Source organism: Geotrypetes seraphini, chromosome 7 (assembly GCF_902459505.1).
Source record: "Geotrypetes seraphini chromosome 7, aGeoSer1.1, whole genome shotgun sequence".
Taxonomy (NCBI): domain Eukaryota; kingdom Metazoa; phylum Chordata; class Amphibia; order Gymnophiona; family Dermophiidae; genus Geotrypetes; species Geotrypetes seraphini.
The window spans coordinates 74,018,389-74,041,727 of NC_047090.1; the positions used below are offsets into that span (position 1 = coordinate 74,018,389).

General features: G+C 44.3%; 1 protein-coding gene across 8 annotated transcripts in view; it reads right to left on the bottom strand.

Moving 5' to 3' along the window:
- The window catches only part of LMNTD1 (lamin tail domain containing 1), a 475,792-nt gene that overhangs the window by 92,991 nt on the left and 359,462 nt on the right, over positions 1–23,339 (bottom strand). For all 8 annotated transcript variants that reach the window (XR_004540206.1, XM_033953392.1, XM_033953396.1 and 5 more), the window contains one exon: positions 3,389–3,577. Coding sequence is in view for 7 of the 8 variants with exons in the window: in XM_033953392.1 (XP_033809283.1) it covers positions 3,389–3,577 (189 nt within the window). In the remaining variant the exon portion in view is untranslated. The remainder of the gene's footprint in view (positions 1–3,388; positions 3,578–23,339) is intronic.

Sequence of the window (23,339 nt, forward strand, 5' to 3'; positions counted from 1 at the left end):
GTGGAATGGGGGGGTGGTTTACTAATTTCTTCAGCTAAATAATTAAATCCACTTCAACCAGACATAGGAGAACTCACGCACCATTCACATACTGAGGAGTAGTGGCTCGTGGCCAGTAGGGGGTGATGTTTATGGGACGGTAATGGAATGGACATCGGACATGATAGTGCAGTATTTTGTGAAGTTTTTCTACAAAAGGGCCTGGTTTTTCGTATGATTCTGGGTAACTCTAGTTAGATACAAGCATATGTGTCAGTTAAGGCCACGCCCAATAGAAGCGTACGAAAAACGAGTGAATAAAAATCTGAATATAAATGTGGCTAAGGCCAGAAAAACACACTACAGATTAATATAAGGGAAAGTATAATAATATTCTTTTTATGTACTTTGCTATTAGGCTAGATCATGAAGGAAATCAAGAGATACATGGACTCCATTTTGGTCTCTGTTTTGCTATATTTTCTGTGCTTTGGAATCCATTTTGTGTCAGTGACCTTCTGTCTGCTTTGTTTTCTCTGCTTTTTCTTTGTGCAAAGTTTTTCCCGCTCCTAGCATCGTGGTGTTAATTGATACCAGATGTGCCTTAGGCTAGCTAGGAAGACGTATCCTAAACTGAGATATAACATTTATTAAATATGAATGAATCAAGTTATGAATGAATGAAAGGGGGCCCCTGGAGTGATTGTGTGACTGTATTGAACAAAAGAATGGGTTTTGAAAAAACATATTATATATATTTGCAACCTAAAGAAATCCTAAAACAACATCTGGAAATAATTAACAGTCTCTAACATAGGAAGGCTTCTGTGTGCAGATCAATGAAATTTGAAACTGTCAGCTTAGGGAGAGGGGGAGACAGCCCCTCCTTTCCTCTAAGGCCGACCAATTTTCAGCAGCTTGTTTGATACATAGACAAACTGTCTGAAATAAGTTTTAAGAATGATAAAGGAATATCGGAAATGTTATAAAATGTAAATGTATATTCAGAAATGAATGTAAACAAACAAATAGGATTTCTGAAACTTTTTTCTTTGTCTAACTTTAAACACCTCCTTTGTTGATTTTTATTGGCTGTCAAACTGATGATGTCATACTGAGCAAAAAGTATATAATAGAGTGTCTTGAGATATTGAACTGAGCTCGTTATCAGAAGGCCAGCATTTTGGCAACTATAACGATCTCCCACTAGCGCAACTGTTAATGCAAGCAATTATGCTTTATTCTTTTGAGTCTCATAATGGAAAAATATAAACAATAACTCAATAAATCATAATTATAATTATTATAACCTTGCGCTGGTGTCATTTGCATGTTTTTTGTTATTTTTCACACCTTGAGCTTCATAAGTGTGCGGCGTCCAATTTCCCATGCTCAACATCCTCCAACCAAAATCGTCAAAAGAAAAAAAACTGTTCGACAACCTCCTAACACTCGACCCCCAACTCTACAACCTATTGACCTCGACCACAAACTACAAAACCTTCAAAAAAGAAATAAAAACCCTTCTATTCAAAAAACACATAAAACTGAACTAACACAATCAGAACTGTCCCAAGCATCACCTGCAACTACTCCATATGTACTTCTGATGTCATGACAATTCAGACATAATTTATGTTATGTTTGGATTAATGGTTACATATATGAGGTTCAATAAAAGAAAATTTTCAGTGCCTGTTTCTATTATGACCATTTATTTTTCATGGTTATTACAAAAAATATTTTTTTACATGGGGAAGGTGTCGAAAAATGATGGGCCCCGGGTGCCACATACCCTAGGTATGCCACTGTGTCCATGTCCCTCAGGCTCATTTATTTTGAGGTAAGGAGGAGGGGGCAGGGAGAGGGGTCACTTGAAAGCAGGGGAGAGTGGGCATCTCTCCCACTGTGGGGGACAGGGCAGCGGGGTGGTTGTGTCGGAGATTTAGTGTGTAAAAAGAGGGAACTTGAAGAATATAGAGCAAGAATGAATGAGGAGAGAGAGAAAAATAAACTGGAGAACAGCATAAATTGAAACTGAAGTGGGCATCTCTCCTACTGCTGGGGGTGGGGGACAGTCGGGTTGTGATAGGGTGGTCCCGATGGGGATTTTAGTGCAGCAGGAGAGAGTAAGCATCTTTTCTGCTGCTGGGGAGGGGGGGTGCAGTTGGGTCACGGCAGGGTGGTTGTAGTGGGGATTTTAGTACAGCAGGAAAGAGTGGGCATCTCTCCTGCTCTGGGGGGGGGGGGGGGGGGGTCGCAGCCGCGGCTGGTATTTTAGGGCAGCAGGAGTGTGAGCATCTCTCCCACTGTTATTGTGTGTGTGTGTGTGTGTGTGTGGGGGGGGTTACAGCATTTTTTCTGCGCATATGCACATCGCTATCACCAGCAATGGGCACGTGCAAATTTAGCAAATCTTCCTGTCCGCTGACCTCATTCATATGCACGATTTTTTAAAGAATGTCTCAGTTTTTTAGATTCGCATTAGCATTAGCAGACTCTCGCTTTATAACGTGGATTTTTGAGAATCCTGGCCAGAGAAGAGTTGTTGAACATGTAGAAAAATACTTACACAGAGATGGAAGATGGATGATGAGCTTGGAGAAAGAAGAAATGTCAAATGGGCAGGAGACCCTGGTGAGTGTGTTAAGGCAGAATGAAACAGAAACCAGAACCTGAGATCAACATGATTTGAAAAATAAAATGACCAGACAACAAAATGTAGAAAAACAATTATTTTCTATTTTGTGATTAGAATGTTTCAGATTTGAAATGTGTATCTTGACAGAGTTGATATTAGATATACTTGTAGCTGGGGATCACAAAACCCACTAATAGGCTGTGCCTTCTTCAGCTTCCAGCAGGCTTAAGGCTCTCTCTGGCCAGGGGGCAGTTGCCCTAGTTGCATTACTCAAGCACTATTCCTGACATATGTTTTTGGGAGGTGACAGGCTTCCTGTTAGCATGATTTTTCTGTGTAGCATTGTGACAGAGCAGGGCACGATGCTCAAGAAAGGATTTACACACATTACACATCAGAACCTGTTAAAGGTTTCCCTTAATGGTTTCTTTTCCAAAGAAACAGCTGTGCTTTTTTAAAATTTCCCACTACTTTCAGTTTATATTCTCAGTAATTAAGCTCTGGCGCACGTGGCCGGAAATTGTGGTAAGATAGGGTTACCATATTCGTGAAGACAAAAAAAGAGGATACATGGCCACGCCCCCAGCCAAGCCCCTGGCCACATATGTCTGAGCTGTTTTCAGTTTGTTCAGTGCAATCTTCCACCTTTTGTGGCTGCAGAACATTGTGCTGAGCATGTGTGCTAGTTTGAAAAAGAGGAAGGGGAAACTTCAGTTTAGGCCTTCATTTTCCTGTATCCTTTCTTTCCTTCATTGGAACCATACACACCTCTTCTCCTTCTTCAGTAGATAGTTCAGACTCAGACTTTGCAATGAAGCTTCTGGGTTCTTCATCTGTTTGTATACTTAGTTCGTGCAAGCTTAATTCTTTAGTTTCATTTGTAAGTTTATCGACACTGTCATATTGATTCCAGACAGCAGACGTACTCCAGTGCTTAGGAGTGTACCAAGCAACAGCCTAGGGAGAAAACATATCATTGTCATTGACAGCACATTGGTGAGTGCATCTAGTCAACTGTTTGCTAATTGCACCTGAATAATTTTCTTCTAGAGGTAGATGCCACATATGCTCAACAAAGGTACTCTAGAGCAGTGTTTTTCAACCTTTTTTGGGCAAAGGCACACTTGTTTCATGAAAAAAATCACGAGGCACACCACCATTAGAAAATGTTAAAAAATTTAACTCTGTGCCTATATATAAAGTAATTCTCTTGAATAGGAATCAAATAAACACAAAGAAAGTATTTTATAATGCTGCCACCACCAACAACACCGTTGGCAGCGGTGGCACTCAAGTGGATAAAGAGCCGCAGTTTGCCGGCCTAGGGACAATACTGGAGGGTGGCCAGCTTGGGACGTAAACCCGGGGTGGGGCAGACCGCCCCCCCCACCCTGGTATGCCACTATCTGTACCTCACTCCCTCCCTATGACCAAAAATTCTCCTTTCTTCTATTCCCCGTGTACACAACCATCTCTTTCCCTCCCTTCCTCTCTCCAAAGTCCATGCCTTCTGTGTCCAAACACTCATTCCCTCCCCCACCTCAGCATCTCTTTCCCTCCCTTCCTCTCTCCCAAGTCCATTTCTTCTGTGTCCAAAAACGCATTCCCTCCCCCACCTCAGCATCTCTTTCCCTCCCTTCCTCTCTCCCAAGTCCATTTCTTCTGTGTCCAAAAACGCATTCCCTCCCCCACCTCAGCATCTCTTTCCCTCCCTTCCTCTCTCCCAAGTCCATTTCTTCTGTGTCCAAAAACGCATTCCCTCCCCCACCTCAGCATCTCTTTCCCTCCCTTCCTCTCTCCCAAGTCCATTTCTTCTGTGTCCAAAAACCCATTCCCTCCCCCCCCTCAGCATCTCTTTCCCTCCCTTCCTCTCTCCCAAGTTCATGCCTTGTGTCCAAAACGCACTCCCTCCCCCCTTTTGTGTTCCGTGTTTGCCTACCAGCCCATCTTTGCAACTTTCTCAGCAAAACGAAGCTCAAGCCGCGAGGCTTGTCTTCTGCTTCCTGTCTGCCCTGCCGCACACAAATAGCCGAACGGAAGTATTCTCAGACGTCAGCGCTGACGTCGGAGGGCAGGCTTTGCTTAAGCCCTCCCTCCGACGTCAGCGCTGACATCGGGGAACGCTTGCGATCGGCTATATGTTAGCTGCAGGGCAGGCAGGAACAGAAGACGAGCCTCACGGCTCAAGATGTATTGAACTCCGCGGGTCCCCCGTCCAGCTCTCTCCTGTCCACGTGGGGCGGACCGCCCCTCTCCCTAGACTGGTGGTACTGCCCTGATGGCGGCCCTGACCGTACGGCACACCAGGCAACATCTCGCGGCACACTAGTGTGCCGCGGAACAGCGGTTGAAAAACACTGCTCTAGAGTGTCATTTAAGTGCCTATGTGCACTAGGTGCTATTCTGTAAGGTAGTGCTTAAGTACTGCTTCAGTACCATAGCACCTAACTGCAAAGATCGAACATGGGCAGGTCATGGATATATCTCCCAGTGAAGAATGAAGTTTGTAGAATACTATAGACTAGATCAGGGGTGCCCAAAAGGTCGATCGCAATCGACCAGTAGATCGCAAAGGCAACACGAGTCTATCGCAGAGCTCATCCCGGGCTCCATGATAGTCGCATTACCTTCGCATTCTACCTGCTTCTTCTTAGACAACATTTGCTTTCCCGACGCGTAAACAGAAGTGCCGGGCAGACCAGCTTCCCCCCCCTCCCTCTCACTACACCGACGTCAATTCTGACATCAGAGAGGAAGTTCTGGGCCAGCCAATCGTTTCCTGGCTGTCCCAGAACTTCCTCTCCGATGTCAGAATTGACATTAGATGGAAGGTTGGTTGGCCTGGCGCTTCTGTTTACTGCGTTGGGAAGCAGGGACAGCTCACAACTCGGCGGTAGTCTTGGGGGCCTTTTCCCCGATGGTGGTGGCGGTGGCTTAGGGGAGGGCAGGGAGAAAAAAAGAAAGGGGGCAGGCAGAGAGACAGAAAGAAAGAAAGAAAGAAAGAAGGGGGGCGGGGAGACAGAAAGAAAGAAGGGAAACAAAGAAAGAAAGGGGGGACAGGGAAACAGAAAGAAAGGGGCGACAGAAAGAAGGGAAACAGAAAGAAAGAAAGGGGGGCATGGAGACAGACAGAAAGAAATGGGGCAGGGAGACAGAAAAAAAGAAGTGAAACAAAGAAAGAAAGGGGGGACAGGGAAACAAAAAAAGAGGAGACAGAAAGAAAGGGGCATGGGGAGAGAAAGACAGACAGAAAGAAAGGGGGCAGGGAGACGGAAAGAAAGAAAGGGAGGCATGGAGACAGACAGAAAGAAAGGGGGCAGGGAGACAGAAAGAAAGACACATAGAAAGAAAGAAGGGGGCAAGGAGAAAGAAAGGGGAGGTGGCAGGGAGAGAGGAAGAAATTGGGGGAGGGAATGAGGTCTGGAGGAGAGGAAGCATACAGGAGGCTGAAAGAAGGGAAGAAATATTGGATGCACAGTCAGAAGAAGAAAGTGCAACCAGAGACTCATGAAATCACTAGACAATAAAGGTAGGAAAATGATTTTATTTTCAATTTAGTGATCAAAATGTATCTGTTTTGAGAATTTATATCTGCTGTCTATATTTTGCACTATCGCCCTCTTTTTACTAAATTGCAATAGCGTTTTTTAGCGCAGGGAGCCTATGAGTGTCAAGAGCATCGCGGGGTATTCAGCGCAACTCCCTGCGCTAAAAAACGCTATCGTGGTTTAGTAAAAAGGGAGGGGGTATATTTGTCTATTTTTGTATAGTTGTTCCTGAGGTGACATTGCATAAAATCATCTGCCTTGAACTCTTTGAAAAAAACCAAGAATATAAATGATAATTAACATTTTCTCTGCGTACAGTGTGCTTTGTGTTTTTAAAAAAATTTTATTGTTGGTAGATCATTTTGACTTGGTCATTTTAAAAGTGGCTCACAAGCCCAAAAAGTGTGGGCACCCCTTGACTAGATCATTGGTTCCCACCTCTGTCATGGGATAGCCTTAATGAATATGCATAAGAGAGATTTGCATATAATGGAGGTGATAGGCATGCAAATCTACTCCATGCATATTGTGACAGGGAGAGTCCTGTCATGCTGGAAGAAACCTTGCGTTTTGTTTTTCTTTCACCAAAGTATAAGCCAGAAAATAAAGACATAATAATTCACACTAAACACCTTTGCTGGACCTTTTTTATTTTGATACAGACACCCCTTTACCCTCCATGCCTCATTCAACTGCTCGGCTGAGGCTTGGATGACCCAGGTCAGGACTATGTCTAATCCAGTCCAGGTCTTACCCGTCACAATATTCACTGGGGCTATCTTGAAAACCTGACTGGCTGGTGGTCCTCCAGGTCAGGGTTGGGAACCACTGGACTAGATATGTCATTGGGAACAACTAGATGCACCAACTTATGCCTGCCATTGATATGGTGTGAGAGGGTGTACCTAAACATGGGTGAGCCAATGCCAACTTTTGGCTAGTATTCTATAACAGCATCTTCACATCAAGATGCCATTATAGAGCTGGTGCTAAATGCATGGCAGTGGAATGCTGAGACTGAATTGCCCTCATAGAATTTAATTATACTATCTATTGTAAGATTATATACAGTATGTAGATTATTTCAATTTGCTGAATGTTGATTGGGTCATGCTGTGCTGTTGGTAGAAGTGGGAGATCCTAGATTCTCTAAAGAAAGAACTGTTCCAACAACTGGTAATAGAACTGATGGGGGAGGAGGCAAAAATGGACCTGGTATTTAAAAATGGGGAGACTATTTCTGATGCTGTGGTGGATAATCATATCAATAAGTTGTCAAAATTCTTACTTGGGAAGGGTAACAAACTTTATAATAAGTAAAGATAAACCACTTCCAATAAAAGAACACTAGGGGTACTAGTATGTGGAACTCATAAAATAAGGAGGGATAAGAGTAATAAAGACTTCCTCTGCAGCTCAAAAAGCCTGATTTAGGCTAACCATTCAAACTAGCACACACCAACTGTTCTCCCACTTGGTAGTTCTTGTAGGATGTAAACTTTCATCAATTAGATGCACAAAATTTTTAAATATATTTGTGCATAAATAAACTTTTGACAATCAGATGGTCAATTCTTCCTTATATAGAAATAATAATATATGTCTATTACAGGTACAAGATCCTCTATCTGAAATTCCGTAAACCGAAATTTTGTTGCAAACTGGAAGTAGTGAATTTCTCGACATGACACATACCAAAATCAACACAGGTGCATGCTTTTCTCTGGACCTCTACACAATTCAGGACAGAGGGCTAGAAAATATAAAGAAAAGATGCAGAATGATTCCACTGAAGGTGAGAAGCAGAAAAGGTCAGAGGGCTGCAAAATCTCAAAGAGAAATACAGACTACACTCAGGATGGCAGCAAGAAGCAGAAAAGGAAGCAACAAATTCACTACTGGTTAATCAGTAATCGTTTAGCGTTGAACATCAATAAATCCAATATACTGCTTTTTCCTTGGAAAGACAACCCTACTCTTATTTCGCCAATCTCTATCAATGGACTCCCTTTACAAGTAGTACAAAAAACCAAAATTCTTGGTGTAATTCTGGACCATAAACTTACTTTTCACGATCATATCAGCAGTGTTATTAAGTCTTCTTTTTTTAGACTGAGACAAATACGCTCTATCTCCCAGCTATTTAATAACGACTCTTTGAAAATTCTCATCCATTCTCTTGTAATTTCAAAATTAGATTATTGCAACGCTTTATTTAATGGTATAGCACAAAAAGAAATCAGACGTCTTCAGATTATTCAGAATACAGCCATCAGACTTATCACAAAAGCTAAAAAATTCGACCATATAACTCCTCTTCTTAAGGAAGCTCACTGGCTTCCAGTAGCTCACAGAATAACTTACAAACTTTGTCTGCTCACATTTAAATCTCTTCTGTTTAAAACTCCGGCCTTCATTCATAAACTATTAATTCCTTATTCCTCCAATAGAACCCTAAGATCAGACCAACAGCACTTATTAATGATTCCATCGTTAAAAATAATAAATACGCGCCGTCAGTACATTTTCTCAGTAACAGCTCCCCAAACTTGGAATTCTCTTCCCATCTACTTACGTGAAGAACTTAATCTAGACAAATTTAAAATCAAACTTAAAACTTTTTTATTTAACGATGCATTTGTTATCTGATTTATAGTTATCTTTTTAATATCATCCAACTACATTTGTTCCTATTTCTTTTTTCTTCACATATTCAACTATTTTTATCCCATCCTTTCTGTGTTTTCCTTATTTGGTTCCCCACTTTACTCAATTACATTGTAACGTCTTCCCCTACCTTCCTTTTGTTTCCAGTTTGTTCAGTTATCGTCTAGTCTTGTGAGTTTTTAATTATTTTAAAATTGTTCTATTTTGTAACTTTATTAATGTGTAAATCGCCTTGAATATTGAAAAGGCGATTAAACAAATAAATAATAAACTTGAACTTGAAACTTGAAGCCTTTATCTCTGTCAATAGCACAGAAAGTTGAGGTATTGAAGAAGATTGATCAAGGTGTGTCTGTACAACGGCTGACTGAAGAATATGGTATGGAAACAACTATATATATGACTTAAAGAAACAGAAAGATATGATGTTTAAGTTTAACAGTGAGTAATGACCAAAAATTAATGAAAACTAGAAAAATATTGCATAGGGCAAAAAATGAAGATTTAGATCGTGTGCTCATTGAGTGGGTTTGGCAAAGAAGGTACAGAAGCATGCCATTGGCTGGTTTGATGGTAATGAAGCAAGCCAAAAAATACCATCAGGAACTGAACATTAATGGTGAGTGTGAATATTCAGCATGTTAGCTGCAGAATATTAAGAAGCGCCATGGTGTTAAATATCTCAATCTGTGGTGGAAAAGCTTCTGTTGATTATGAGGCAGCTTACATTGATAAATTTGCTAAGAGGATATCTAATGGAAACCTTGGTACTGAACAAACTTACAATGCTGATGAAACAGCTCTCTACTGTTGAGTTCCTAGAAAAAAAACTAACAGCAACAAAAAAACCCCAACAATTCCACAGTAAAAACATAGCCAACAGTTGATTAACAGCCACCATATGGTTTTAAGGACACAAAGGACAGGGCAACTGTTCTTGAATGTATCAATGCTGCGGGCACACACAAATTAAAGTTGGCAGTGATTGGAAAAAGCCAACATCCACAATGTTTTAAGGATATATGTAATCTATCTGTAGACTATTATGCTAACAAGAAAGCATGGGTAACCAGAGAAATATTTAGTGATTGGTTCCATAACCACTTTGGGCCAGATTCTGCAAATGGCATCTCTATTGTGGCCATCTACAAAAGCGCCACCAATCACGTATCAATCATGTAGCAGTGCCATTTGCAGAATCATGACTTGCATGAAAGGTAGGCACCGGAAATGTAGGCCAGGGTTTTGGTTGCTTACATCTCCAGCACCTACCGTTCACATGAATCATGTCTACAGAGGTGTCTCCTAGTGCCTAACACAGGAAGGTGGCTACATTTTTTTTTTAAATTGGATGTTAAGTGAATTTTATAGATACGGGTCACTTAAGTTAGGTGGTGGTACTGCCACCTAACTTAAATTGCCATTTGTAAAATTGTCCCCTTTGTGCCAGCAGCAAGAGTTCATTAGAGAAGCTGAACTGTGAAGTTTTACTGGTTCTATACAACTGCTCTGCACATTCACCTCAAGAATATCTTGTGAAAAATAAGATTTCTGCCATTTACCTCCCAGCCAATGTGACCAAGGAATTTTACGTTCCATGAAGGCCAAGTATAAATACTGTTCTCATAAGCTTTGGCCATCAACAGTGTTCAATGACAATGAACCTGTATAGGGAACCCAACCCGGCCCATGTGCCTAAGGCTCCACCCACAGGAGGGGCCTAAAACTCCCGGGCCTATTCTGATTGGCCCAGGTGCCTTAGGCCCCACCTGTGGGCGGGGTTTCAGACGCCTGGGCCAATCCGGCCCCATTCTGCAGCCGGCTGGCCTGCCGGACGGGCTTGGCACCTGTCCGTCCGGCCAACATTTACCAGGTATGGGGGGTTGGATTGGGGGGGGGGTCGGGCGGGGGGGTTGCAGGTGAGTGGGGGGTTCGTTGGGGGGGTTGTGTCAAGGGCAGGAGGGCCTGGGATCCCTCCTGCCCGTATTGTAGTGGGAAGTAGGGGGTCCGCCTGGGCAGGAGGGTTGGGCTCCCTCCTGCCCGATATTGTAGGGGGTGGGGGGGCAAGAGGCCAGGAGGGCTTGGGCTCCCTCCTGGCCCAAACATAATGCAGGGCTGCTGACGATCGCCAGGGCAAGAGGGCTTGGGCTCCCTCTTGCCCTGAACGTAGTCGGGCAGTCGGGGTGCCGCGGGGCAAGAGGGCTTGGGCTTCATGTTGCCCTGATGCTGTCGGGGAGTCGGCGGGGCAAGAGGGCTTGGGCTCCCTCTTGCCCCGATGCTGTCGAGGGTTCGGGGTGCCGCTGGGGCAAGAGGGCTTGGACTCCCTCTTGCCCTGAACATAGTCGGGGGTTTGGGGTGCCGCAGGCCAGGAGGGCTTGGGTTCCCTCCAGCCCGGATCATTTTAAGATGGGGGGATTCTGTAACTGGTGTTGTTTTTGACAGACACCGGTTACAGAATCCAGCTTTTAGGCGAAGGACTGGCTCCTCCTTCGCCTAAAAGCCCTTGTGTTGGATGTTTGGGGCTTAGGCATTTTTTTGGTTCATTATGGGGTATAAGTGTAGACGTCGTGGGGGATAAGTGTAGACGTAGTGGTAGTCTGGGCATTTAAACAGCTGAATGTAGAGGCAGGCCATTATCAAAAAAAGGACGTTTTTTTGGTTATGGACATTTTCCCTGCTTCTGCTTTCAACGTTTAAGGCCTTAGGCCAAAAGGAGACTTAGACCTTTTTTTTTATTATGCCCCTCCACGTCTAAATTTATGTTTATTTTTATTTTATTGTAATTCGCTTAGTAAATTTCTAATAAGCGATTCATCAAATTATAATAAAACTTGAAACTTGAAAACTTGACAAAGATGCACTTGCTGTGTATTCCTTCAGTGATGGTAAGATTGCTGAAATGGTGTTAAATAAAGAAAAGCTTGATGATAGTGATGATAAAGACCTTGTGAACACAGGAGAAAAAATCTCTATAGATGATATGGTGAAAATGTGTGGCTAATTAATTGCCGGCATGGAACAACTTGTGCTTATCAGTGAGCATGAAATTATGGCAGTCTACTTGGTCAAAGAGAGACTACTGAAACAGAAAACTTTAATTAGACAGATGACATGGGAAGAAGTTTTAAAAAGACTACCACTATTCCTGCACCATTATCAGATAGCCGAATATAGACAGATTATGCATCTTAAATGTTTTTGGCTAAGAAAAACTATGGGCCACTTCTATCAAACTGCGCTAGCAGCTTTTAGCACAGAGAGCCACGCTGCTCCCGACGCTCATAGGAAATCTGAGTGTCAGGAGCAGCGTGGGCCATTCGGTGGGGCTCACTGCGCTACAAACTGCTAGAGCAGTTTGATAGAAGAGGCCTTATGAGTGATGAAAGACTATCCCCTTCCTTTAAAAAGCCACGCTAGTTTTTAGCATCGGCTGCCGCGATAACAGCTCTGACGCTCATAGAATTCCTATGAGTGTCCGAGCTGTTACCACCACGGCCGGCGCTAAAAACACTAGCACGGCTTTGTAAAGGAGGGGGTATGTTTGGAACAAATTTGTGTTTTAAGTAGAGAATGACACGGTGACAAATTTCATCACCGTTCCCGTCCCTGCGGATAACCGCGGGAAATAAACCCATGTCATTTTCTAGTGTCTATTTCATCCTCTGTCCTTCTACACCAGCATTATTCAAAGCAAAGCTTGCGGGTCAGTGGTTGTGGCCATTCATACTCTTATTCTTCCCTCTTTTCTTAAAGAATGACATGAAGATGGTTTCCCGCGGTTATCCGTGGGGATGGGAACGGTGATGAATTTTGTCACCGTGTCATTCTCTAGTTTGAAGTGCTTGAAGTATGTAATGTTTGCAACTTTTCCCCCAGTAATGAGCACTCTTTCGGCCTCTTCTACAACACGAATGTAGTGGCTTTATAAAAGGAGCCCCTTTCTTTCCTCAGTCATGTACACTTTTTCCATGAACATGGAAAATAAAAGACTATGAAAATTGTTGGGACGTGCACTCCTATATTTTATTTTATTATATATTTTATTTTATATCGGTCCTACATGAAAATTTGAGGCAGGGACATGTCAACCAGTGCAGGCATATGACTGATTGAAGAAGGCTCTTTGGTGAACAAGTTCATGTTTGAATGCTTGAATTGTTTAATGTTTGCCGTATTTTGAAATAAATAAAGTTTGGTGGCAATTTTATGGTCTTATGGTCTGAGTTTTTTTGAATCCGCTTGTCCCCTTTTCAAAATCTTTTATTCAGGATACCACACACTTCTTAAAGATTTTGCAGCAGTATCATCCGACTGTATCCACTATTTTAGTGACGCTTGATGTACAATCTCTGTACACTAATATTCCACAAGATGAAGCGTTGGCAGTATTAAATCTTGCTTTGGAATCTCGTCCTCGTCCACATTTTGTCCCCTCGGCATTTATCATTCAGCTCTTATCCATTTCATTAAAACAAAATTTTTTTGTATTTCAGAATGCTTTTTATCAGCAGTGCAGTGGGACTGCAATGGGGGCGTCATGTGCTCCCGCGCTAGCTAATCTTTTCATGTCCCACTTTGAAACTGAATTTGTGTATTCATCTAACTGGCTCCTCCATACCAAGTTATGGTGTCGGTATATTGATGATATCTTTATGCTGTGGGAGGGAACAGTTGAAGATCTTATGGATGCTGTGGATGAGTTGAACCGATATACACAGACTATCAAATTTACATGCTCTTTTGATTTGAAGCAAATTGCATTCCTGGATGTCCTACTAGAAATTAGAGATTCTAACTTTTTTACTACTGTCTATTATAAAGCCACAGACAGAAATACTTTTCTACACTATTCGAGTTCCCATCCCACACATTTAAAAGAAAGTTTACCTCATTCTCAATTTTTGAGGTATAGACGAATTTGTTCTACTAAGGATGAATTCAAGCGTCAGTCAGTGGTGTTAAAACAAAAACTACATGACAGAGGGTACTCTGAAAAATGTGTGAAGAATGCCTACACTAGGGCACTATATAATCCAAGGGAACGTCTGTTAGAATACTCTAAATCTAAAGATATGGACTCTAAGATTACCTGTGTACTACCCTATTCTCAGCAGGGGAGTGCTTATGGTCGCAGTTTGAAGAAATATTGGGAGTGCTTGTCAGTGCACCCCTGTTTTCGTGACTGTACTATGATGTTTTCTTACTCACGAAACAAGTCCATCCAAGAGGAGCTATGTCCCACGAGTAGTGTGGCAATTGTACCTGTGAATGAATGCATGAATGGGAGTATGAACATTGGACATGATAAATGTGGACATTGCTCTGTCTGTGATATTATGGAGGTGTGCTCATCCTTTGTGAATCCAGCAGACCGTAAAGTGTATTATCTACATCACTTTTCTGATTGTGCCACTAGTGGAGTTATCTATATCATCAAGTGCCCGTGTCAGCAATTGTACGTGGGTCAGACTTCAAGGGCTTTGAAAACACGCCTCATTGAACATCGCTCGTGCCTTGCACGAGAAAGGCTTGAGGCTCCTATGGTACAGCACTGTATGGACTGTAAACATGTTTTTGAAGATTTGCGCTGCTGGGTTTTGGAGAGAGTGTCACCGTCTGCACGGGGTGGTGATTTTAAACAAATTTTATTGAAAAGGGAACAACGGGGGGGGGGGGGGGCACGTGATGCCGGGAGAGTGAACGGACGTGCCTCTGTGTAGCTCCGGGCCGCGTGCACATACCTCGCTACAATTCACTGATTTTCATTGACCGCCGGTCCCGTTTTACAAGCGGCATCGGTCCCCCTCGAGTGGCTGAGTTATTTTCCACCTTTTTCCTTGCAGCGGGAAGTGTTGATGGCCGCTAAACCCGCACGAACCGCGCGGGACAAACTGAGGGGAACGGACGCCAAAATGGCGGACGGCCACGAGGCGCCGGTTTTCACCCTGGAGGCAGCGGCGATTCAGGAGCTGACCCGGTCCCTCACGCTAGTCATGGAGGACAAGCTGGCCACCATCCACACCTTCATGGAAGGCATTAAGGAAGGCCTTGACTCCCAGGCTGGGCGGCTGCAGAGGGCTGAGAACCGCATTGCTCAGCAGGAGGACACTGTGGCTAACCATGAGGAGAGGCTGCGAACACTGGAATCTACAAATAAAACTTTACTGGACCGCCTCGAAGATCAGGAGAACAGAAACCGACGTAATAATCTCCGATTTGTGGGGGTCCCTAACTCTATCCGCGATGTGGATCTGAGAGGATGGCTGGAGGAATGGCTGCCTAAGGCTGTTGGTCTGCCTGACAAACCAGCGCCGTTCTTTATTGAGCGCGCCCATAGACTGGGAGCACGGCGAGAGGATGACACCAGGCCCCGACCGGTCATTGCAAGGTTCCACAACTATGCTGTGAAGGAGAAGGTGCTTGCTGCCTACCGTCGTGACAAAAATATGAACTTGCAATTTGAGGGGCACAAGATTCTTTTCTTCCAAGATTTCTCCCCTCAGGTCTCGTCTAGACGCCGGGCCATGGCGCCTTACTGCAGCGAGCTTTTCAAGCGCAACATCCGCTTTGCCCTCTTGTACCCAGCTAGGGCCCGAGTATCTTACAACAACACCACCACTTTCTATGATACTCCGGAGGCGTTGGAGGGCTTCATCAAATCCCTTCCTGCGACTGCACGCGGGGACCGGGGGGTCTCTTGATCTGTGGGGGACTCCTTCTTTTCCTGATCCCCGGACTGCCTCCATGTGCCATGTGCCTTGTTTTCTTGCTACATGTTGGACAAGCAATCTGGTGGGGAGCTGCTGATGTTGATGTTGTTATGAAGACCCTTCACTTTGCAATGGTGTGCCAGGGGCGACTCTTTTGAAAGTCCTGTGCTGGACAGCGATACGCTGAGGCTGCCAGTTCCTGCATGTTCCCGGCATGGGGTGACCATGCAGCGGAGCCTGGGCGTCTGTGTCCTATTGGGGACCACTTCTGTGTAACGCTCGGCTCTTCGCCTAATGCTCGGGCGAAGCAGCCTGTCACACTGGGCTCCATGTTTTCCAGTCTTGCTCGCACTGTGGTGCGCATGTTTCTGCTGTCCCTACCCAATGGTACCTGTGCACCATATTTGCCTTATGGAATTTATCAGCCTCAGTTACTTTCTTCTGAATGGCATGTATTTCCTCCTGCAAGATTTTTCTTTCTTTTTAGGGGAACTGAGCGTCTGATATCTTGCTCCCATCTGTCCTTTATATTTATATTTCTTTTTACTCTTATTTTATTGTTGTTAACGTCTGGGTCTGGTCCGTCTTCTCTATGCAAGGGCCTTGGACGTGATGGAATAGCCCATATCATGCATTGCCGCGACCCGGGGCTACCTGTTGGTTTTTGCCTTAAAAGTTGGGGATTAGTGAGGATTTTCCTTGCTGTGATGTCTATTGGGTGGGCTGGGAGGGGAGGGAGAATGAGTGTTTGGGTGCCTGCGGATTGACTGGTTGTTTGTATGGGTTAGTTTGCTTGCTTTTGATGGTGGATATCTGTAAGATGACTGCCTGGGATGTAGATAGGTGTCTGGCTCGGGTAAGTATGAGGGGTATGCCTGAAGGATGTTTGGTTGCTTGTATGAATATCTTTATGCTGACTCATAGTTACGGTATGTGCAGGTTGCTTAGATATCTCTTGAGTGAGTGGAGGCACAGGCTGGGACGGCCTCCACCGCTCCTTTTTTGGTTATTATGTATATGCTTCATATGTATCTGTCGGTTCAATGGTACAATTGCATGTTAAATCCTTAAATGTAGATGGGATACATTCGCCCATTAAGCGTACCAAAATATTAGCATACCTTAAGCGTGAACACACAGACATAGCATTCTTGCAGGAGACCCATCTGAGCTCTGGGGAACATGGGAAACTGCGTAGGGGATGGGTGGGACAGGTACACTCTGCACCATTTACCTCTCGAAAATGCGGGGTGGCAATTCTCATAAGTAAGAACTTACCCTTCCACCTGCATAACCAAATTGATGACCCCAATGGGAGATTTCTTGTCCTCGTGGGCGAGCTATGGGGCAAACCCTTACTCCTATGTAATATCTATGCACCTAATACTTATTCTCAGGCCTTCTTTTCATCTGTGGTGGGTCACTTAGCACCTCTCATGCCTCAACCGCTCATAATGGGAGGTGACTTCAATTTTGTTGCACATCCCCAGTGGGATCGTAGACCAGCTAGGCCGGTGCCGAAGGGACACTTCGCTAGAGGGGTACACTTTCTTATTAAAGAGCTGGATTTTTTGGATTCTTGGCGCACTTTGCACCCTTCTGAACTTGATTTCTCTTTCTATTCTCACCCTCATCTGTCCCACTCGCGCATTGACTACTTTCTCATCTCAGCCTCTCTCTTCCCGCACCTTTCGGCGGCGAGCCTCTCCCCACCTTTGGTATCCGATCATGCTCTCTTAAGCCTGGACTTACAATTTGGTTCACAGATTGAGAGTCGTATTTGGCGGATGTCCCCATTCCTTTACAAAGACGCGGAATTTCGCGAGTTTTTCCACAAGAAATGGGAGGAGTTTCATAACACTAATTCAGTAACAGAGGTAGGCCCCGTTGTCTATTGGGAGGCGGCTAAAGCGGTTATGTGAGGCCATATATTGGCATACACTGTGTCGCGAAACAAGAAGCGGGACGAGGACCTTTTAGCTTTATCGCGGGACCTTGCCAGCTATCGATCTCTACATATTTCGCGTCTAGATGACGCTTCTAGGCAAGCCATGCATGACGCTAAGAAAAAACTTAACCTACTCTTAGATCAAAGGGCCTCTCGCAACATATACTGTTACAAATACAAACTCAACAGATGGGGGGATAAAACGGGGAGGCTATTGGCAAATTTGGTGCGCCCGCACAACACCCGTCATACCATTACTTCTATCAAAGATAAGTGTGGCGTAGCACATATTACTCACTCGTCTATCACACGACAGTTCGTACAATTCTATACCGACCTGTACGCGGAGCAGCCTTATGATGAGACTGCAAGTGAGCGGTTTTTTCAAGGCCTCAATCTTCCCACCTTGACGAACTCTCAAAGTCTTGCTCTTAACGGCCCTATTCTGGGAGAAGAACTGCAGACTGCCATCAAAAAGCTTCAGTTGGCTAAAACACCAGGCCCAGATGGCTTCGGCCCAGAATTTTATAAGTTGTTAGATCCTCCGGCATTGGCCTCCTTACAACAATACTTTATGGGTCTCCGCAGCGATACCCCTCCAGGGAACTCGCATAATAAAGCGCACGTCATTATCCTCCCTAAGCCCGGGCGGCCCCTTGACAATCTAGGCTCCTACCGTCCCATTTCTCTTCTCAATCAGGATGTCAAACTTTTGGCTAGCATCTTGGCGACACGCCTCAATAAATTTCTACCCATGCTTATCCACGAGGATCAGGTCGGTTTTGTACCGGGCAGGCACGCCTCCATGAATCTCCTCCGTGTCCTGGCGGTGTTACAACACCCCCGCGCAGTCTCCGACCGGGCGCTCATTACTAGCCTAGACGTGGATAAAGCGTTCGACATGGTCTCGTGGCCTCACTTATTTCGTACGCTGAATCGATTCGGGATACGAGGGGACTTTCTTGACTGGTTGCTGGCTTTGTACCATTGCCCCACGTCCCAACTCTTGGTGAACGGCAGTCTTTCTAATACCTTCTCTTTGGGTCGAGGCACACGTCAAGGATGCCCCCTATCGCCCCTCCTTTTTCTACTTTCACTTGAACCTTTGGCTGCTCGCATCCGTCAGGATGTGGGGTTGGAGGGTATACGGGTGGGCTCGAACGAATTTCGTATCAGCATGTTCGCCGATGACATGCTGTTGTATGTAAACCACGCAGACCGTACAATGCCTACTCTGATGTCGCTCATTCGCGAGTACGGCGCATTCTCGGGTCTAAAAATCAATTTTGACAAAACGGAGGCCCTCTTGCTGGGGGGTTCACAAACGGACCCCTGTTGTGGGGGTCTTGGAGTGAGCATTGCCCCGGGAAAGTTGAAATATCTTGGTATCATGCTATTCAAAGACCCGAATAAAATGTACGACGCTAATATTTCAGCCACTATCGGACGGATAAAAACCCTCTGTCTTAAGTGGCAATCGTTGCCACTATCGCTTCTGGGACGTGTGGCCTTGGTAAAAATGGTGATGTTCCCGAAATTACTCTACCCTTTGCAAACTATACCTGTCTGGATCTCCCGTGTGGACGAGCGCGCCTATCAGTCCATCATCAGCTCCTTTGTGTGGAGGGGGAGAAGGCCTCGCATCAACGCGATAAAATTATCCCAAAGTCGTAATCGGGGGGGCTTGGGCCTGCCTTCCCTGCGCATCTACAATGTTGCTGCGCTTCTTAGATGGATTCATGAGCAACTGGTATCCTCTCGGCGCTATTCACCCAAGTCTTTACTGGAAGATTGCTGCTTACCGCGGTCCTTTTCATCCTTTATTCATGGAGTGGGAGGGGAGACCGTGCTGCCACCCGCCACTGTCTTTCCCTTTCTCCTTCCTTTCCGAAGGGCGTGGTGTTGGTGGCGACGACTGCAACACAAAACACATACAGTATCTCCATTTCTCTCTCTTCTACGGAACCCTAGCTTCGCTTCCGGAGTGGGGGGCTTGGCGGGACTGAGGGATCACACTGCCCGAACCACGACTGTGGGTGATGTTTTGGCCCTAGGAGGGGGGGAATTCCCTTCCTTTGCCCAAATACGATCGGCATGGCACCTACATCCAATACATATGTACACTTATTTACAAATTCATCACTATTTTCACTCTTTAATGCGAACCCACGGGGATGGTTGGAAATGTGGCCCTCTGGATTTGATCTTCCTTACCACCCCCACTGAATCCAACAGAATTTCCACATGGTATAAGGCTGGTAGGGATCATTCAGGAGAGGGATGCCTCAGAGTTCTGGTGGGGGAATGGTCCTCAGAGCTTGGTATGCGAGTCTCCGAGGATGATTTGGGGCTCTTATTTCAAACACTTTACTCCCATGTGAAAGCTGCAGGTCTACAGGAAACCCAATTTAAAATACTGCATCGATCTTATATCACTAAAGTTAGAGGCTCTCACATGGGTCTTTGGCGTGATGACACCTGCTCTAAATGTACAACCCACAGAGGCGACTATGTCCACTCTTTCTTTACTTGCTCTGCACTGAACTTCTGGGCTTCAGTGCAATTGTTCCTGGCGAGGGTCCTGAACTGTACTGTGCCCTGGAACCCTCCCGCCCTGCTAATGGGCGATGTCACGGACTTCACTCAGCAAGGTCTGGATTTCTCTGCTCAAAAGTACCTCCTCCACGCGATCCTTGTGGGAAAACAACTCATTTTAAAATATTGGACTACTGAAGAAACACCGACTTATGGTATGTGGTTGGAGCGCATGAGACTTCAAGCGAGATTTGAGTTGGACACCTATGAGTCCCGACCCCAGCCTCATTGGAAAATTTACTGCTCCTTATGGAAGAACTCCTTGACTTAGATGGCACGCCCAATGTGGGCATTGGACCTATTCTGTGACTGTGCATAGTTCTGTCTCTCTGGTACCCCACTTTCACATTCATGTACTTTTCCCTCTATCAAAAAGCTGCGCCTTGCCAGTTTGCGTACTTACATGCTTATTTAGGGCTATAGTAACCGTTTGCACATTGGAATGCAACAGTATAAGTGTGGGTCAGCCGGAATGTTTGAAGTGTGTGTGTGGGTTTGCATGTTCTGTATGAGGTGTGTCTGTGGTGCGGATGTGATTAAATGCATGGGGGATATTAAGGTTGTATTTCTCTTTCATTAGAAAATAAAGACGAGGGATGCAGGACGGCATGCTGATACCTTCTGTTGCTAGTTATCTCTTACCCGCGGGGGGTTAAGAGCCATTTCTATACATACTCCTCTGCTCGTGCTTCTTTTGTATGCTACTTGCATGGCTATGCAGTGGCTAAGCTGCGCAGCTTGTATCTCACTGCATTGCGTACTTCTCTTCTACTTTGACGCCTGTATTGTTTATTGTTTATTGTTACTGTTTACTGCTTTTTGATACTGCTTTTGATAATGTCTTTGACTCTGTTTTTGATCTGTTTTTTATATTACTTTATAATGCAGAGGGCAATGGTTGTCCATGTGTTTCTTGTCTTAATAAACATGATACTTAAAAAAAAAAAGAAAAGGGAACAACGCTGGATATTTTCTTTGCAAACTTTTACCCCTATGGGTTTGAATAGTGGGGTGGATTGGAAAGCCTGGTTTTGATAGTCTGCAATGAGAACAATAAGATTTGCAGTAATATGATGTCACCACGTTTTTTGCATGATTTGCATAAATATGACATCATCACATTTTGACGTGGTGACGCTGTGAGGTGCCTATTTAGTAAGAACTCTGAGGGGCCATTTTTATGACAGGAGTGGAAGCGGGTGTGTGATCGCTGTGGGTATAGCTATCCTTTTTTTGCTTGTTTTCTCAAGTTTTTTGAAAACTTTCTACAATGTGTCTTTTATGTTTTACAGCAAATCCCTGACGAAGCATTTTGTTGCGAAACAGGGGCCCCTGTTGGATATTTTGGAAGAATGTTTGATTGATAGCTTTTTTCCATAGAGCAGTTTTTCCTGCTTTCTTTACTCCAGGACCACACCTGAATATCAAAGTACTCAGATAAGTGACTTCTATTTTTGACAATTGCTGTTTGAAGAAAAGTAAAAAAATATATAAAACTATAAGAAAATACATAAAACTATAAGAAAATTAGAATAGAAGTTCACGCACTAATTGGGAGTTTTTCTGACCAAGGATGTGTCTGCTAGGATTAAATTCTGTTTAAAACTAGCCTGTCTATATGGGAAGCTTAAAGAGCCCCTATTAGACACTGAGGTCTTTTCTCCCTTTTTGTAAGGAAAGGTGATTCTCTTGTCCTGTATTTTGGAGGGTGCAATTTTTTGTGACTGAGTTTAACAATACCATTCCCAAAAAATTCCAAAAACTGAAATATACATGATCCCAAGGATTTTAAATAAAGGGGGCGTTCAATAATTTATTTACCTGAGTATGAAAGAAAGTAGCAAGCATGTTGAAACAAATATGTGCATGTTGGAATGTTAGACTCACACTGAGCCGTTACTGTGCATGAGTAACCTTGAGACAAGTATGTGCATGTTGCGACATGTCTCAAGGTTACTCATACACAGTGGCGGCTCAATGTGAGTCTAACATTCCAAGAGCAGGATGTCAGCAGAGTCCTCATGCGAATCAAGTAAGAAACTGCTAGATTTGGAGCAATGTTCAATGATAAAATGTCTCACAAAAGAAGGAAAAAAGCCAAAGAAGATCCATGAATGCAGTATATGGCGAGTCTGCTCCATCATCCTACAAAATAAAATTTTGGCGCAAGTAGTTTATGTGGGGTAGAGAGTCCATTGAAGATGACTCTCACACTGGACGGCCTGTGGAAGCAACTTCCATAGAAATGTGCAAGAAAGCTGAGGAATTAATTTTGTCAGACAGATGAATTACGGTTTCCTGAATAGCTGAAGAAATGGACATCTCAGCAGATACAGTTTGGAAAATAATTCATGAAAAGTTGGGCGTGTGCAAGATGGGTTCCAAGAATGCTGACACCATGTCAGAAAGCCATGAGGCACCAGTACTGATAGGAGAACTTGGAGATGCTCTGTGAAGACCAAGGGCTCCTTTTACTAAGGTGCACTAGGGCTTTAATGTGTGGAATAGCGCGCACTACATTGCCGCGTGTGATAATTTCATGATGCGCTAAAAATGCTAGCGCACCTTAGTAAAAGGAGCCCCAAGTGAATTTTTTTCATCATTTACTGACTGGAGATGAGACTTGGGTCTTATCACAGCGATCCTGAGTCCAAAATGGAGTCAATGCAGTGGAAACACAAATTACCCCCTCCCCAAAAAGGTCAAGATAGAAAAATCTGTAAGCAAAATCATAGCAGCTGTCTTCTGGGATGATAAAGAACTTTTGCTTCTGGAGTTCATGCCACACAAGACAACCACAACCGGGGTGAGTTTTACCAACACAATGATGGGAGTCGATCTAGGAGAAAAGATGAGGAAAACTTGGCGGGTGTGCTGCTTTTTCATTACAATGGCAGGGAGGACAGATGCTCAAGGGGTTGGAAAAGACAGATACTGCACATACTGAGAGAAGATTGGGAAGGACAAATGCATGGGCTGGGGGGGGAAGAAAGATACTACACAGGTATAGTAGTGAGAAAGGAGAGAAATAAATGCTGCCGGTGGGGGAGGGGGACAGGAACAGAGAATTGTACATAGGTGTGTGGCATGAGAGGGAAAGGGAAAGAGAGATTATGTATATGGGGAAAGGAAGAAAGAGGGAGAAATATTGGACATAATAATGGTGGAGAGGAGGGAGGAAGAAATGTCACACTGGGAGGGAGGAGAGATGACTCAAAGAAGGGAGAGATGTCAGACTACTGGAATGGGAA